This window comes from Oryx dammah, unplaced genomic scaffold, assembly GCF_014754425.2.
Source record: "Oryx dammah isolate SB20612 unplaced genomic scaffold, SCBI_Odam_1.1 HiC_scaffold_22, whole genome shotgun sequence".
NCBI lineage: Eukaryota > Metazoa > Chordata > Mammalia > Artiodactyla > Bovidae > Oryx > Oryx dammah.
The window spans coordinates 41,416,552-41,434,340 of NW_024070206.1; the positions used below are offsets into that span (position 1 = coordinate 41,416,552).

The 17,789-nt window shown below is 39.2% G+C and overlaps 1 protein-coding gene across 2 annotated transcripts in view; it reads left to right on the forward strand.

Annotated features, from left to right (window-relative positions):
* KIAA1328 (KIAA1328 ortholog) overlaps positions 1-17,789 on the forward strand; it is a 413,466-nt gene that overhangs the window by 19,407 nt on the left and 376,270 nt on the right. For both annotated transcript variants that reach the window (XM_040264880.1, XM_040264881.1), the window contains one exon: positions 4,138-4,232. In XM_040264880.1, the coding sequence (XP_040120814.1) occupies positions 4,138-4,232 (95 nt within the window). The remainder of the gene's footprint in view (positions 1-4,137; positions 4,233-17,789) is intronic.

The following is a 17,789-nucleotide window of genomic DNA, read 5'->3' on the forward strand; positions in this document are numbered from 1 at the left end:
TCTTTTCCATGGGGATGGTCTTGATCCCTGTCTCCTGTACAATGTCATGAACCTCATTCCATAGTTCATCAGGCACTCTGTCTATCAGAATTAGGCCCTTAAATCTATTTCTCACTTCCACTGTATAATTATAAGGGATTTGATTTAGGTCATACTTGAAATGGTCTAGCAGTTTTCCCTACGTTCTTCAATTTCAGTCTGAATTTGGCAATAAGGAGTTCATGATCGGAGCCACAGTCAGCTCCTGGTCCTGTTTTTGCTAACTGTATAGAGCTTCTCCATCTTTGGCTGCAAAGAATGTAATCAATCTGATTTCGGTGTTGACCATCTGGTGATGTCCATGTGTGGAGTCTTTGTTGTTGAAAGAGGGTGTTGCTATGAGCAGTGCATTTTCTTGGCAAAACTCTTATTAATCTTTGCCCTGTTTCATTCCATATTCCAAGGCCAAATTTGCCTGCTACTCCAGGTGTTTCTTGACTTCCTACTTTTGCATTCCAGTCTCCTATAATGAAAAGGACATATTTTGGGGGTGTTAGTTCTAAAAGGTCTTGTAGGTCTTCATAGAACCATTCAACTTCATCTTCTTCAGCATTACTGGTTGGGGCATAGACTTGGATTACCGTGATATTGAATGGTTTGCCTTGGAAACGAACAGAGATCATTCTGTTGTTTTTGAGATTGCATCCAAGTACTGCATTTCGGACTCTTTTGTTGACTCTGATTGCTACTCCATTTCTTCTAATGAATTCCTGCCCTCAGTAGTAGATATAATGGTCATCTGAGTTAAATTCACCCATTCCAGTCCATTTTAGTTCGCTGATTCCTATAATGTTGATGTTCACTCTTGCCATCTCCTGTTTGACCACTTCCAATTTGCCTTGATTCATGGACCTGACATTCCAGATTCCTATGCAATATTGCTCTTTACAGCATCGGATCTTGCTTCTATCACCAGTCACATCGACAACTGGGTATTGTTTTTGCTTTGGTTCCATCCCTTTATTCTTTCTGGAGTTATTTCTCCACTAATCTCCAGTAGCATATTGGGCACCTACTGACCTAGGGAGTTGCTCTTTCAGTATCCTATCATTTTGCCTTTTCATACTGTTCATGGGGTTCTCAATGCAAGAATACTGAAGTGGTTTGCCATTCCCTTCTCCCGCGGACCACATTCTGTCAGGCGTTGACAAACTATTTCTCTGAAAGGCCAGATGGTAAATGTTTAGCCTTTGTGAGACACATGGCCTCTGTCTTAATTATTTAATTCTGCCATGGTAGTGTGGAAAGAGCCATATGTATGTCAGTGTATAAATGAATATGCATGGTTGTTTTTAATAAACTGTTTTTTTTTCCAAAAATAAGCTTTGAGCCAGATTTAGCTTGCTGTTGTAGTTTATCAACTGCTGTCCTATATGGTGTAAACACGTATTTGTTTTTTAAACAATGGTGGGGGTGGTGTAGCCACTAAGTTGTGTCCACCTCTTGCAACCCTGATGGACTATGGCCCACCAGGCTCCTCTGTCCATGGGATTTTGCAGGCAATAATACTGCAGTTGGTTGCAGTTTCCTCCTCCAGGGTATCTTTCCCAATCTAGGGATTGAACCCGCATCTCCTGCATTGTAGGAGGTCTCTTTGTCTGAGCCACCAGGGAATACCATAGTTTTATGTATATTTCAAACTTTTTATGAACGATCTCATATCATATTGTCTGATTTTTTTTGTTGTTCAGTGTTATGTTTCTGATTTATTTATGCTGCATGTTGTCATATTTAATTTCTTTTTACTGATATTTCAGTCAGGGTTTACTCAGTTATTTCAACTGAGAGTATGTTTAGTATATAAAAACTTGTTAGACTGGTGCTGGAGAACTGAAAGGCAGAAAGGGCACACTAAGTTATCATGTATGTAATAACGGCAAGACACAACCACCAACTCTAGAGTTGGGAAAACAGAACAAGTTGGAATTATTAAAACCTAGAAACTTGGAGGAGGGGCCACTTAGAGCTGAAACTTGGACCTTTGATGATGGGGAACTAGCCTAAGGGGTATTGCTGTCTCCAAGGAGACATGACAAAGGCTGGTTCTGTGAGGTCTGGAAGAGTTACCAACAGGAATCTGTTGTTCTTGCCAGGGTGAAGATCTCTGGCAGGGGTAACACTGACAGAAACAGAAAGCAATAGGAAGGAATGTGTCCTTTTTTCCTCTCAGAGCCTCTCATTCTCCCTGTTGGTAGAGCTTAATAGAGAACGGGCTTCCCTGGTGGCTCAGATGGTAAAGAATCTGCCTGCAGTGTGGGAGACCTGTGTTCAGTCCCTGGGTTGGCAAGATCCCCTGGAGGAGGGCATGATAACCCACTCCAGTATTCTTGCCTGGAGATTTCCCATGGACAGGAGGGCCTGGAGGGCTGCAAGTCCACGAAGAGCTGGACATGACTGAGCGACTAAGCACAGCATAATAGAGAATGATGTGGCAAAGGAGAATTGAGGTTTCCAGAGCCTCAGCCTCACAAAGCAAAGCAGGGTAGGGTGGGTTTGAAGATGGATGAATGTCAACTAACAATCAGTAGCTGCAGAATTCCATTGTATAAATATACCACAGTTTAACTCTGGTTGACAAACATTTGTGTTTTCAGGTGTTTGCCTGAACACAATGCTGCTGAAGTTCTTGCCTATTTGAAAGGCTTTCTCTTTTTTGTTTACTGAAATCTCTTAATGAGTTTTCAGCAATTTTTTCCATTGCCAAATCCAGTGACTCCTTTTAATATTCTGTTTTTTTATTATTACCACTGTTAACCCCACATTCGTCTTAAAACTTTTTTCTCCTACAATATTGTATGCTTCTGATCCTCCTTTTGTCTTTTTAGTTACCAGTTTTAATTTATTTTCTTGGATTAGGAGTTGATTTTTAAAAATTAGTATTTTTTCTTAATTTTAAGGAAAATTTTAAACATAGGAAAATATAAAGAAAATAATAAAAATCTAAACATTATTGATAACAACATATGGCTGAATTTTAAATTTTTATGTTTTTCTCTGACTTGTGATCCAGACCCACATTTCCAGCTTCCTGCCTAAACATTTCCCCATGAATGTCCTCCTGGCATCTCAAACTGACCATATCTAAAATCTAAAACCAAATCTATTTAATGTTTTTTCTTTTTACCATATCCTGTTTCCTATTTCCTTTTTCTCCCTTATCTTTCCCATCTTTGGCTAACAGTGCTTCCAGGATTCATTTTAGGGGTCTTGGATTATTCTTGGCCATGTGAAGTAATTGGACTAATTTACTTTGTGGTTGCATAACTGCCAGTGCCAAGGATTGTTTTTTTAAACATATTCCTTTACGTGTTACCTACAGGTACCTTGTGAATTCCCAGGTTTCATAGCTTTGATGTTCATGTACTAGGAGAACTTTTTATAGTATAAGAGATAGGATAGTACAGTAGGTAAGAACATAGACTGTGGAATGAATGCTTGAATCTTGATTTTGCTACTTAACTGCTATATCCCTAGGCAAGATATGTACCCTCACTATAAATAGGAATAATACCTACCTAATAGCATTGTGGTGAAAATGAAATGGATTAATAAATATAAAATACTTAGAATATTCACTGGATATAACAGATATAACTGGATATAATAACACTGGATATAACATTACCTATTATTACTATTACTCTTTGATCTAATACCCTTTGGAATGAACCTTGGGATATATTGAGAGCTTAGAAACTGGTGCCTCTGCTGCCAACCTTAGTATAACTTCAAGCAGCCATGGGACTGTGGTGTCAGGAGGGATCTCAGTATCTTCCATTAGGTGTTTGTTTCTGTGACATTCACCAAGGGAAAGTTGTTTCCTTATTATTCCCTGATACTTAAGCAGGCACATTTATGCCTGTGAGTTCTTACTGTCTGGTTTTCCTGTGTAAATTTTATGATGTCCTCTGGTGGACAGATTGTTCCTTAGCCTGTTTTGAGTTCACAGTAGATTTAAATGAAATAGATAGTCTTCTGCCAAATAAAAGAGATCCAAGATATTTCATCTCCTGTGCTAATTTTAAGAAATTTCTTGAAAAGTCTTGAGAATTGCTTTTTGTGAAAGTTAATCAGAATGATTTTTTTTGTTTGTTTTAGAGTTTCTGCAGGGGAGAAATAAAGAGTGCATCACTGAAGGATTTGTGTCTTGAAGACAAAAGACGCATTGCAAACTTAATTAAAGAACTGGCCAGGTGAGACAAAGCCTTATGTGAAGTGTATTACTATGTAAGAGAGAATATTTTTTTGAAAACAGAAAATTATAAATATGTTCTGATGTCATCCTGTCATTGGTCTTGTGGGAACAAAGACTTTTAGGAAAAATAATATTGTGTTGGGCCAAAAAGAAAAGTAGAAAACACACACACACACACATAAAATGGAAAAGAAATAAACAGCAGAACAAACACTCTCCAATTTGTGTTTTCTGGTTTATTTAATTTCCCAGTTGTTTCATAGAAATATCTGCAGTGGTCATGTATCAGGAGGGAACATTTTGAAACTTAGCTCTTCTATTGATGTAGGTTGATATTGTTGTTATCAGAGGCAAAGCAGTTACTTTTGGTTTTGCTTTAGCATCTGAAACGGAAGAGAACATTCATTTTATTGTCATCTTTCACAAGAATACTTATCAGTTTGCTAACGTCTGATAGTTTCAAATAAGCGGTTTTGAATTTTGAGAGAGTTCTTAGCTGTTTGGATGTAGTATTCCAGTTTATTAATAATGTGTTTGAAGCATATTTACTTTGTATAATTGTTTCTTAACATATATGTCAAGTTTTGAGATCTTAATAAATGAAGATATCTGTAGAGGAATGTATTAAATTATAAAAATTAAGTTTAGGGGAATGCCATACCTAAACAATGATAAAATAGTACTCATTTTTATTATTGAATTGTATGTTTGAATATAGTAGGTCTTTTTTCTTCTTTCTTTTTTTTAAATTAAAGATAACTACATGAAGTATTTCATCTTAAGGCCTTAAAATAATGTTTGTAGAGGCTGTTCTAGAAAAACTGAAGTTAAAAATTACCTTATTAAATCATAGAATCATAGGTATAAAAGATGACAAAAGCAGTGATGTTTAGGGGATTAGATTACAGAGTATAAGAATTCAAAGTACTGCCTTAGTCTGAATTTGATATGCCACTCTTTTAAGCAGTAACCTCTTTCACTGGAATTCTTTAACTATTCTGCTCCCTGAAGTAGACTTTTCATTATCTCAAATAGTGTTTTTTATAATGGGAAAACATTTGATTGTTAAACATTTAATTTATGATCATCTTACAAGACTTTTTTTTTTTTTTTTAACCTTGGAGAGGAATGTGAATGTCCTTACAGCTATTACAATTAGTTTGACATCATATATTAATGGTCCTGAATTGCCTTATTGGAGAAGGAAATGGAAACCCACTCCAGTATTTTTGCCTGGAGAATCCCAGGGACGGAGGAGCCTGGTAGGCTGCTATCTATGGCGTCACACAGAGTCGGACACGACTGAGGCGACTTAGCAGCAGCAGCAGCAGCAGCAGCAGCAGCATTGCCTTATTATTCTGATACATGTTCAGCTTCCAAGCTTAGCGAACACTTGACATCTTAGAGCATATTGTTTTGGTTTCAGTAAACTTCTGCTTTCTAGCAAAGTGTAAGATTCTTGGTAGAGTGTCACTGTGTTAGTACAAGATTACTACAAATTTGACTGCTAAAACCCCCCATTACCACTATCAGTTCAATTCAGTCGATGAGTCATGTCCAACTCTCTGAGACCTATGGACTGCAGCCAGGCTTCCCCGTCCAGCACCAACTCCTGGAGCTTGCTCAAACTCATGTCCATCAGGTCAGTGATGCCATCCAATCATCTCATCCTCTGTCATTCCCTTCTCCTGCCCTCAATATTTCCCAGCATCAGGGTCTTTTCCAGGGTGTCAGTTCTTTGCATCAGGTGGCCAAAGTATTGGAGTTTCAGCTTCAGCGTCATTCCTTCCAATGAATATTCAGACAGATTTCCTTTGATTTGATTGGTTTGATTTCCTTGCTGTACAAGGGACTCTCAAGAGCCTTCTCCAACACCACAGTTCAAAAGCATAATTTCTTTAGCGCTCACCTTTCTTTATGGTCCAATTCTTACATCCATACATGACTACTGGAAAAACCATATCTTTGACCAGATGGACCTTTGTTAGCAAAGTATTATTATCTCTGCTTTTTAATATGCTGTCTAGGTCGGTCATAGCTATTAATTTCATGGCTGCAGTCACCACCTGCAGTGATTTTGGAGCCCAAGAAAATATAGTCTGTCATTGTTTCCATTGTCTCCCCATCATTTTGCCATGAAGTGTTGGGACCAGATGCCCTCATCTTAGTTTTCTGAATGTTTAATTTTAAGCCAGTTTTTTCAGTTTCTTCTTTCACTTTCATCAAGAGGCTCTTCTGTTCCTCTTTGCTAATTACCATATCTGAGGTTATCGATATTTGTCCCAGCAATCTTGATTCCAGCTTGTACTTCAGCCAGCCTGGCATTTCACATGATGTACTCTGCATATAAGTTAAATAAGCAGGGTGACAGTATATAGCCGTGACATACTCCTTTCCCAATTTCAAACCAGTCTGTTGTTCCATGTCCATTTCTAACTGTTGCTTCTTGACCTGCCTATAGGTTTCTCAAGAGGCAGGTCAGGTGATCTGGTATTCCCATCTCTTGAAGAATTTTCCACAGTTTGTTGTGATCCACACAGTCAAAGGCTTTGGCGTAGTTTATAAAGCAGAAGTAGATGTTTCTCTGGAATTTCTTGCTGTTTCTATCATCCAATGGATGTTGGCAATTTGATCCCTGGTTCCCCTGGCTTTTCTAAATTCAGCTTGAACAATCTGAACATTCTTGGTTCAAGTGCTGTTGAAGCCTGGCTTGAAAAATTTGTGCATTACTTTCCTAGCATGTGAAATGAGTGCAATTTGAAGATTCCTTAGCATTGCCTTCCTTTGGGATTCAAATGAAAACTGACCTTTTCCAGTCCTTTGGCCACTGCTGAGTTTTCCAAATTTGCTGGCATATTGAGTGCAGCACTTTCACAGTATCACCTTTTAGTATTTGAAATAGCTCAGCTGGAATTCCTTCACCTCCACTAGCTTTGTTTGTAGTGATGATTCCCAAGGCCCACTTGACGTCAGACTCCAGGATGTCTGGCTCTCATTGTGATTATCTGGGTCATGAAGATCTTTTTGGTATAGTTCTTTGGTGTATTCTTGCCACCTCTTCTTAATATCTTCTGGTTCTGTTAGGTCCATACCATTTCTGTCCTTTATTGTGCCCATCTTTGCATGAAATGTTCCCTTGGTATCTCTAATTTTCTTGAAGGGATCGCTAGTCTTTCCATTTCTATTGTTTTCCTCTATTTCTTTACATTGATCACTGAAGAAGGTTTTCTCATCTCTCCTTGCTGTTCTTTGGAACTCTGTATTCAGATGGGTATATTTTTCTCTGTCTCCTTTGCATTTAGGTTGTCTTCTTTTCTCAGCTATTTGTAAGTCCTCCTCAGAGAACCATTTTGCCTTTTTGCATTTCTTTTTCTTGAGGATGGTTTTCATCCCTGCTTCCTGTACAGTGTCATGAACCTCTGTCCATAGTTCTTCAGGCATTCTCTCTATCACATCTAATCCCTTGAATCTGTTTCTCAATTCTACTGTATTATTGTAGGAATTTGATTTAAGTCACACCTGAATGGTCTAGTGGTTTTTCCCTACTTTGTTCAATTTAATTCTGAATTTTACAGTAAGGAGTTCATGATCTGAGCCACAGTAAGCTCCCAGTCTTGTTTTTGCTGACTCTATAGAGCTTCTCCACAATTGGCTGCAAAGAATATAATCAATTTGATTTTGGTGTTGACGATCTGGTGACGTCCATGTGTAGAGTCTTCTCTTGTGTTGTTGGAACAGGGTGTTTGCTTGGACCAGTGCACTCTCTTGGCAATACTCTGTTAACCTTTGCCCTTCTTCGTTTTGTACTTCAAGGCCAAACTTGCCTGTTTATCCAGGTATCTCTTGACTTCCTGCTTTTGCATTCCAGTCCCCTGTGATGACAAGGACATCTTTTTTTGTTTATTTTTGTTAGTTCTAGAAGGTCTTGTCGGTCATCATCAGTTCAGTTCAGTCGCTCAGTTGTGTCCGACTCTTTGCGACCCCATGAATTGCAGCACGCCAGGCCTCCCTGTCCATAACCAACTCCCAGAGTTCACTCAGACTCACATCCATCGAGTCAGTGATGCCATCCAGCCATCTGATCCTCTGTCGTCCCCTTCTCCTCCTACTCCCAATCCCTCCCAGCATCAAAGTCTTTTCCAGTGAGTCAACTCTTTGCATGAGGTGGCCAAAGTACTGGAGTTTCAGCTTTAGCATCATTCCTTCCAAAGAAATCCCAGAGCTGATCTCCATCAGAATGGACTGGTTGGATCTCCTTGCAGTCCAAGGGACTCTCAAGAGTCTTCTCCAACACCACAGTTCAAAAGCATCAATTCTTCGGCGCTCAGCTTTCTTCACAGTCCAACTGTCACATCCATACATGACCACTGGAAAAACCATAGCCTTGACTAGATGGACCTTTGTTGGCAAAGTAATGTCTCTGCTTTTCAATATGCTATCTAGATTGGTCATAACTTTTCTTCCAAGGAGTAAGCGTCTTTTACTTTCATGGCTGCAGTCACCATCTGCAGTGATTTTGGAGCCCCCCCAAAATAAAGTCTGACACTGTTTCCACTGTTTCCCCATCTATTTCCCATGAAGTGATGGGACTGGATGCCATGATCTTCATTTTCTGAATGTTGAGCTTTAAGCCAACTTTTTCACTCTCCACTTTCACTTTCATCAAGAGGCTTTTTAGTTCCTCTTCACATTCTGCCGTAAGGGTGGTGTCATCTGCATTTCTGAGGTGATTGCTATTTCTCCTGGCAATCTTGATTCTAGCTTGTGCTTCTTCTACCCCAGCGTTTCTCATGATGTACTCTGCATATAAGTTAAATAAGCAGGATGACAATACACAGCCTTGACGTACTCCTTTTCCTATTGGGAACCAGTCTGTTGTTCCATGTCCAGTTCTAACTGTTGCTTTGTGACCTGCATACAGATTTCTGAAGAGGCAGGTCAGGTGATCTGGTGTTCCCATCTCTTTCAGAATTTTCCACAGTTTATTGTGATCCACACAGTCAAAGGCTTTGGCATAGGCAATAAAGCAGAAATAAATGTTTTTTCTGGAACTCTTTTGCTTTTTCCATGATCCAGCAGATGTTGGCAATTTGATCTCTGGTTCCTCTGCCTTATCTAAAACCAGCTTGAACATCTGGAAGTTCACGGTTCACGTATTGGTGAAGCCTGGTTTGGAGACTTTTGAGCATTACTTTACTAGCGTGTGAGATGAGTGCAATTGTGCAGTAGTTTGAGCATTCTTTGGCATTGCCTTTCTTTGGGATTGGAATGAAAACTGACCTTTTCCAGTCCTGTGGCCACTGCTGAGTTTTCCACATTTGCTGGCATATTGAGTGCAGCACTTTCACAGCATCATCTTTCAGAATTTGAACCAGCTCAACTGGAAATCTGTCACCTCCACTAGCTTTGTTCATAGCGATTCTTTCTAAGGCCCACTTGACTTCACATTCCAGGATGTCTGGCTTTAGATGAGTGATCACACCATCGTGATTATCTGGGTCGTGAAGATCTTTTTTGTCCAGTTCTTCTGTGTATTCTTGCCACCTCTTCTTAATATCTTCTGCTTCTGTTAGGTCCATACCATTTCTGTCCTTTATCGAGCCCACCTTTGCATGAAATGTTCCCTTGGTATCTCTAATTTTCTGGAAGAGATCTCTAGTCTTTCCCATTCTGTTGTTTTCCTCTATTTCTTTGCATTGATCGCTGAAGAAGGTTTCTTATCTCTTGTTGCTATTCTTTGGAACTTTGCATTCAGATGCTTATATCTTTCCTTTTCTCCTTTGGTTTTCGCTTCTCTTCTTTTCACAGCTATTTGTAAGGCCTCCCCAGACAGCCATTTTGCTTTTTTGCATTTCTTTTCCATGGGGATGGTCTTGATCCCTGTCTCCTGTACAATGTCATGAACCTCATTCCATAGTTCATCAGGCACTCTGTCTATCAGAATTAGGCCCTTAAATCTATTTCTCACTTCTACTGTATAATTATAAGGGATTTGATTTAGGTCATACCTGAATGGTCTAGCAGTTTTCCCTAGTTTCTTCAATTTCAGTCTGAATTTGGCAATAAGGAGTTCATGATCTGAGCCACAGTCAGCTCCTGGTCTTGTTTTTGTTGACTGTATAGAGCTTCTCCATCTTTGGCTGCACAGAATATAATCAATCTGATTTCAGTGTTGACCATCTGGTGATGTCCATGTGTGGAGTCTTCGCTTGTGTTGTTGGAAGAGGGTGTTTGCTATGACCAGTGCATTTTCTTGGCAAAACTCTATTAGTCTGTGCTCTGCTTCATTCCGCATTCCAAGGCCAAATTTGCCTTTATTCCAGGTGTTTCTTGACTTCCTACTTTTGCATTCCAGTCCCCTATAATGAAAAGGACATCTTTTTTGCATGTTAGTTCTAAAAGGTGTTGTAGGTCTTCATAAAATCATTCAACTTCAGCATTACTGGTTGAGGTATGGACTTGGATTACTGTGATAGTGAATGGTTTGCCTTGGAATTGAACAGAGATCCTTCTGTCATTTTTGAGATTGTACCCAATTACTGTATTTCAAACTGTTTCATTGACTCTGAGGGCTATTCCATGTCTTCTAAGGGATTCTCGCCCACAGTACTAGAGCACAATTGTGCGATTGTTTGAGCATTCTTTGTCATTGCCTTTCTTTGGGATTGGAATGAAAACTGACCTTTTCCAGTCCTGTGACCACTGCTGAGTTTTCCAAATTTGCTGACATATTGAGTGCAGTACTTTCACAGCATCATCATTTAGGATTTGAAACAGCTTAAATGGAATCACCTCCACTAGCTTTGTTTGTAGTGATGCTTCCTAAGGCCCACTTGACTTCACATTCTAGGATGTCTGGCTCTAGGTGAGTGATCACAGCATCGTAATTAACTGGGTCATGAAGATCTTTTTTGTACAGCTCTTATATGTTAAGTGTTTTATTTTTTATTTAAAAAATCTACCAAACTTGTTCCCAATATGGTTTTGCTATTTCACAGTCCCACTAGGAATGTATGAGAAGTCCATCATTCTGCATATTCAGTAACTCTTAGTGTTGTCATTTCTCTAAATTTTGATGCTTCTAATGAGTATAGTGATATCTCCTTGTGGGATTAATTTGTGTTCCTCCAGTGATTAATGTGTTCATTGGTCAGTTTTCTTAAGTGTCTGTTCAAATCTTTTGACTTTTTTCACCCAGTCACCCTCTTCCTTCTTGATGGTGAAGTATTAGGGTTCTTTATATATTCTAGATGTAAGTTGTAAAGTATTTGGTTACCCCCCCATCCTGCCACTTGCTTTTTAATTCTCTTACTATTTTCTGTTACATGTAAGAAATCTTGCCCATCCCATGGTGGCAAAATGTTTTTCCTATATCTTTTTGCAGAATTAGCCTCAACCTCCTTGTCAAAAATCAGTTGACCATATATGCATGGTCTGTTTCTGGGCATTTTATTTCACTCCATTGACTTGTACCCTTATGCCAATACTATACTAACTTAATTACTGTTATTTTTTTAAGTTAAGTCTTGAAATCCCATTGATTTTTTGTTCAGTTTGAAAATTATTTGGGCTCTTTGAGGTCCTTTGCATGCCACTAAATTTTAGAGTCAGCTTATTAATTACTAAAAGAAAACTGCCTTCTGGAGTTTTGTGTGAAGTATATGGAATTTGGGCTTCCCTGATAGCTCATTTGGTAAAGAATATGCCTGCAAAGCAGGAGACCCCTGTTCAATTCCTGGATCAGGAAAATCCACAGGAGAAGGGACAGGCTACCCATTCCAGTATTCTTGGGCTTCCCTTGTGCCTCAGCTGGTAAAGAATCTGCCTGCAATATGGGAGACTTGAGTTCCATCCCTGGGTTGGGAAGATCCCCTGGAGAAGGGAAACGTTACCCACTCCAGTATTCTGGCCTGGATAATTCTGTGGACTTCATAGTCCATGGGGTTGTAAAGAGTTTGACATGACTGAGTAACTGAGGTAAATATAGAATTTACCTCAGGGAATATCCAGGGAAGCCCGTGGGCTCAGTGGTAAAGAAGCTACCTGCTGATGCAAAAGTGCAGGAGACACAGGTTCAATCTCTGGTTTGGGAAGATCCCCTGGAGGAGGAAATGGCAACCCACTCCAGTATTCTTGCCTGGAGAATCCCAAGAACCTTGTAGGACCTTGGCAGGCTACAGTTCATGGGGTCGCACAGAGTTGGACACGACTGAGTGACTGAGCATGCATGCATATGGAATTTTGGATCAAAGTAAGGAAAACTGACATGCTCACACTGAGTCTTCTAATCTATGAATATGTCATATCTCTCCATTGTTTTTATAAATTTTCATTCATTTTTTCCTGCATGATTTACAGTTTTCAGGTACGGGTATAAAATATGCTCATGTTTTATAGTATTTATTCTTAAGTATCTCATGTTTTTGATACTGGTATAAATCGTGTAATTTTAATTTTATATTATACTGTATGCTTAATTTCTAATTTTATTTCTAATTTGAAAGCAACAGAATTGAGCTTTTAATATTGACTTGGTATCCTTCAGCTTCTTAAAATTTACTTGTTATAGTAGTTTTTTTGCAGAGTGTTTTGTATTTTCCACATACAGCATCATGTTGTCTACTGATCTAAACAGTTTTTTATTTCCAATATATAGATACTTTGTTTTCTTTTCTTGCTCTTTGGCATTGGCTGGGACCTCCAGGACAATGCTAAATGAAAGTGAGAAGAGGGACATCTTTGCCTTCTTTTTCTTATCTTACCCCTTTCACTGTTAAGTACAATGTAAGCTGTTGGTTTTCTGTAGATGTTCATCATCAGGTTGAGGAGGTTTATTTTTGTTCTTAGTTTGGTGAGGTTTTTTTTTTTTTTTTGATTTTGTCATAAATAGGAGTTCAGTTCATAAATAAGAGTAGAATGTGTCAAATGATTTAAGTTCATGTACTATGTTGATAATATGTCTTTTCTTTTTTCCTCTATTACTGTGATAAAATATGTTGATTCTGAGTGTTTAATGTACCTTGCTTTCCTGGTCTAAGCCTCATTTGGTCATGGCAGTTTTTGGTTTTGTTTTTACTGTGTTACTGAATTTGATTTACTAATATCTTATTAAAGATTTTTGTATCATAAGAAATGCTAACAGTTTTCATGAAATGTCATCATGTATTTTAAATATTTTATGTTTTGATTATGGTAAAATGCACAGAAATTTTACCATCTTAACCATTTTTTAAGTGTACAATTCAGTATTATTAAAGATATTCACATTGTTGTTCAGCCAGTCTCCAGAACAGTTTTCATCTTGCAAAACTAAAGCTTTATGCCCATTAAAACTCCCTAGTGCCCCACTCTGCCTGCCCATGGCAATCACCATTCTACTTATTCTGTCTGAGTTTTACTATTCTAGTACTGTATTGTGGTAAAATACATATAATATAAAACTGACCTCTAGAGACATTTGTTGTTGTTGTTGTTTAGTTGCTAAGTTATATCGAACTCTTTGGAACCCCATGGACTGCAGCACACCAGGCTTCCCTATCTTTCACTCTCTCCCTGAGTTTGCTTAAAATTAGGTCCTTTGAGTCAGTGATGCCATCCAGCCATCTCATCCTCTGTTGCCCCCTTCTCGTCTTGCTCTCAGTCTTCCCCAGCATCAAGGTCTTTTCCAGTAAGTCAGCTGTTTGCATCAGGTGGCCAAAAGTATTGGACCTTTAGCTTCAGCATCAGTCCTTCCAGTGAATATTCAGGGTTGATTTCCTTTAGGATTGACTGGTTTGATCTCCTTGTTGTCCAAGGTACTCTCAAGAGTCTTCTCCAGCATCACAGTTCAAATGCATCAATTCTTTGGCGCTCAGCCTTCTTTATGGCCCAGCTCTCACATCCATACATGACTACTGGAAAAACCATAGCTTTGACTAGACAGACCTTTGTCAACAACGTGATATCTCTGCTTTGTAATACACTCTCTAAGTTTGTCATAGCTTTTCTTCCAAGGAGTAAATGTCTTTTAATTTTGTGGCTGCAGTCACTGTACGCATTGAATTTGGAGCCAAGAAAAGGAAATCTGACACTGTTTCCACATTTTCCCCATCTATTTGCCATGAAGTGATAGCACCAGATGTCATGATCTTTGTTTTTTGAATGTTGAGTTTTAATCCAGCTTTTTCACTTTCTTCTTTCAACTTCATCAAGAGGCTCTTTAGTTTCTCTTCACTTTCTGCCATTAGAGTGTGTCATCTCTGTATCTGAGGTGTTGATTTTTTTCTGGGCAATCTTAATTATCTCTTGTAAAGAGATATTTAGTACACTCACAGTTTTGCACAGCCACCACTTTTAAGCTCTAGAACATTTTCAGCCCAAAGGAAACTGTACCATTAAGCAGTTGCTCCCCATTCTCACTTTCACCCTAACCCCTGACAATAGCTAATCAGTTTTCTGTCCGTATTGATTTGCTGACTCTTAATATTTAACTGGAATCATACAATATGTGGCTTCTTGTGTCTGATTTCTTTCACTTAGCATACTGTTTTCAACCTTGGCGGAAAAATACTTCATTGTATAGATACATCATATTTTGTTTCTCCATTCATTTGTATACATTTGGGTTTATACCTTTTGGCTTTTGTGAGTAGTGCTGCTATGAATGTGTGCTAAGTCACTTCAGTTGTGTCTGACTCTTTGCAACCTCATGGACATAGACCCCCAGGCTCCTCTGTCCATGGGATTCTCCAGGCAAGAATACTGGAGTGGGTTGCCACTTCCTCCTCCAGGGGAATCTTCCCAACCCAGGGATCAAACCCATGTCTCTTACATCTCCTGCATTTGCATATGGATTTTTTACCATTGGCGCCATCTGGGAAACACCACTGCTATGAATATTCCTGTACATTTTTTGTTTGAACACTTTTCAGTTATTTTGGTTATATATCCAGGGGTGGAATTCCTAGGTCTTAGGTTATTCTGTGTTAGAACTTTTTGGAGAACTACCAAACTTTTGGCCAAAAGTGAAGAGGAACGGAAAAGAAGAGAGTGAAAAAGCTGGCTTAAAACTCAGCATTCAAAAAACTGAGATCATGGCATCTGGTCCCATAACTACATGGAAAATAGATGGGTAAACAAAATGGAAACAGTGACAGACTTTATATTCGTGAGCTCCAAAATCACTGTAGATAGTGACTGCAGCCATGAAATTAAAAGACGCTTGCTTCTTGAAAGAAAAGCTGTGACCAACCTAGACAGCATATTAAGAAACAGAGACATTACTTTGCTGACAAAGATCCATTTAATCAAAGCTATGGCTTTTCCAGTAGTCATGTATGGATGTGAGAATTGGGCCGTAAAGAAAGCTGAGTGCCAAAGGACTGATGGTTTCGAAATGTGATGTTGGAGAAGACTCTTGAGAGTCCCTTGGACTGCAAGGAGATCCAAGCAGTCCATCATGAAGGAAATCAGTTCTGAGTATTCATTGGAAGGACTGAATCTGAAGCTCCAATACTTCAGCCACCTGATACAAAGAACTGTTTCATTGGAAAAGACTGATGCTGGGCAAGATTGAAGGCAGGAGGAGAAGGGGATGACAGAGGATGAGATGGTTGGATGGTATCACCAACTCAATGGGCATGAGTTTGAGTAAACTCCATGAGTTGGTGATGGACAGGGAAGCCTGGCGTGCTGCAGTTCATGGGGTTGCAAAGAGTCAGACACTACTGAGCAACTGAACTGAACCACTTTATATTCCCATTAACAATGTACAAAGATTCCAATGTCTCTACATCCCCACCAACACCTGTTGTATTTCATTTTTTTGAATATAACCATCCTGGTAGGTATAAAGTGGTATCTTATTTGTGATTTTGATTGCCGTTTTTCTAGTGGCTAATGATGTCACCATTTGCGTGTCTTCTTTGGAGAAATACTATTCAAGTCCTTTGCCCACTTTTTAATTGGATTGTCTATCGTTTTGTTGTTGTAATAATTTCAGATATGGTTTTTTAAAAAATAATTTTTGTTTGGCCCTACCACATGACATGCAGGATCTTAGTTCCCTGACCAAGGTCTAAATCCATTATCCCTGCATTGGAAGTTCAGAATCTTAATCACTGAACCACCAAGGAAGTCCTTAAATCTCTCTTCCTTTTTAGTGTAGGTGTTTACAGCTGTGAATATCCCTCTGAGCACTGCTTTTGCTACCCCCCTATAAGTTTTGGTATGTTTACTTTTCATTTTCATTTCATCTCAAAGTACTTTCTAATTTTCTTTCTAGTTTGTAATTTTGCCCATTTGTTGAGTGTTATTTAATTTCCATATATTTATGAATTTCCATTTTTCTTTTTCTTGATTTTTAGCTTTATTCTATTATACTGGAGAGAATACTTTGTATTCCTTTCATCCTGTTTAAATGTATTGGGATTTGTATTTTGACTTAACATATGTTAATATGTAGTCAATGTGTTCAGTTCAGTTCAGTCACTCAGCCGTGTCCGACTCTGTGACCCCATGAATCGCAGCACGCCAGGCCTCCCTGTCCATCACCAACTCCCGGAGTTCACTCAGACTCACGTCCATCGAGTCAGTGATGCCATCCAGCCATCTCATCCTCTGTCGTCCCCTTCTCCTCCTAACCCCAATCCCTCCCAGCATCAGAGTTTTTTCCAATGAGTCAACTCTTCGCATGAGGTGGCCAAAGTACTGGAGTTTCAGCTTTAGCATCATTCCTTCCAAAGAAATTCCAGGGCTGATCTTCTTCAGAATGGACTGGTTGGATCTCCTTGCAGTCCAAGGGACTCTCAAGAGTCTTCTCCAGCACCACAGTTCAAAAGCGTCAATTCTTCGGCGCTCAGCTTTCTTCACAATCCAACTCTCACATTCATGCATGACCACAGGAAAAACCATAGCCTTGACTAGATGGACCTTTGTTGGCAAAGTAATGTCTCTGCTTTTCAACATGCTATCTAGGTTGGTCATAGCTTTCCTTCCAAGGAGTAAGCGTCTTTTAATTTCATGGCTTCAGTCACCATCTGCAGTGATTTTGGAGTCCCAAAAGATAGTCTGACACTGTTTCCACTGTTTCCCCATCTATTTCCCATGAAGTGATGGGACCAGATGCCATGATCTTTGTTTTCTGAATGTTGAACTTTAAGCCAACTTTTTCACTCTCCTCTTTCACTGTCATCAAGAGGCTTTTTAGTTCCTCTTCACTTTCTGCCATAAGGGTGGTGTCATCTGCGTATCTGAGGTAATTGATATTTCTCCCTGCAATCTTGATTCTAGCTGTGCTTCTTCCACCCCAGCGTTTCTCATGATGTACTCTGCATAGAAGTTAAATAAGCAGGGTGACAATATACAGCCTTGATGGACTCCGTTTCCTAGATGTTAATATGTAGTCAATATAGATTGAAGGCACGAGGAGAAAGGGATAACAGAGGACCAGAAGGGGATGATAGAGGATGAGATGGTTGGATGGCATCACTGACACGATGGACGTGAGTCTGAGCAAGCTCGAGGAGTTGGTGATGGACAGGGGGCCTGGCATGCTCTTGTCCATGAGGTTGCAAAG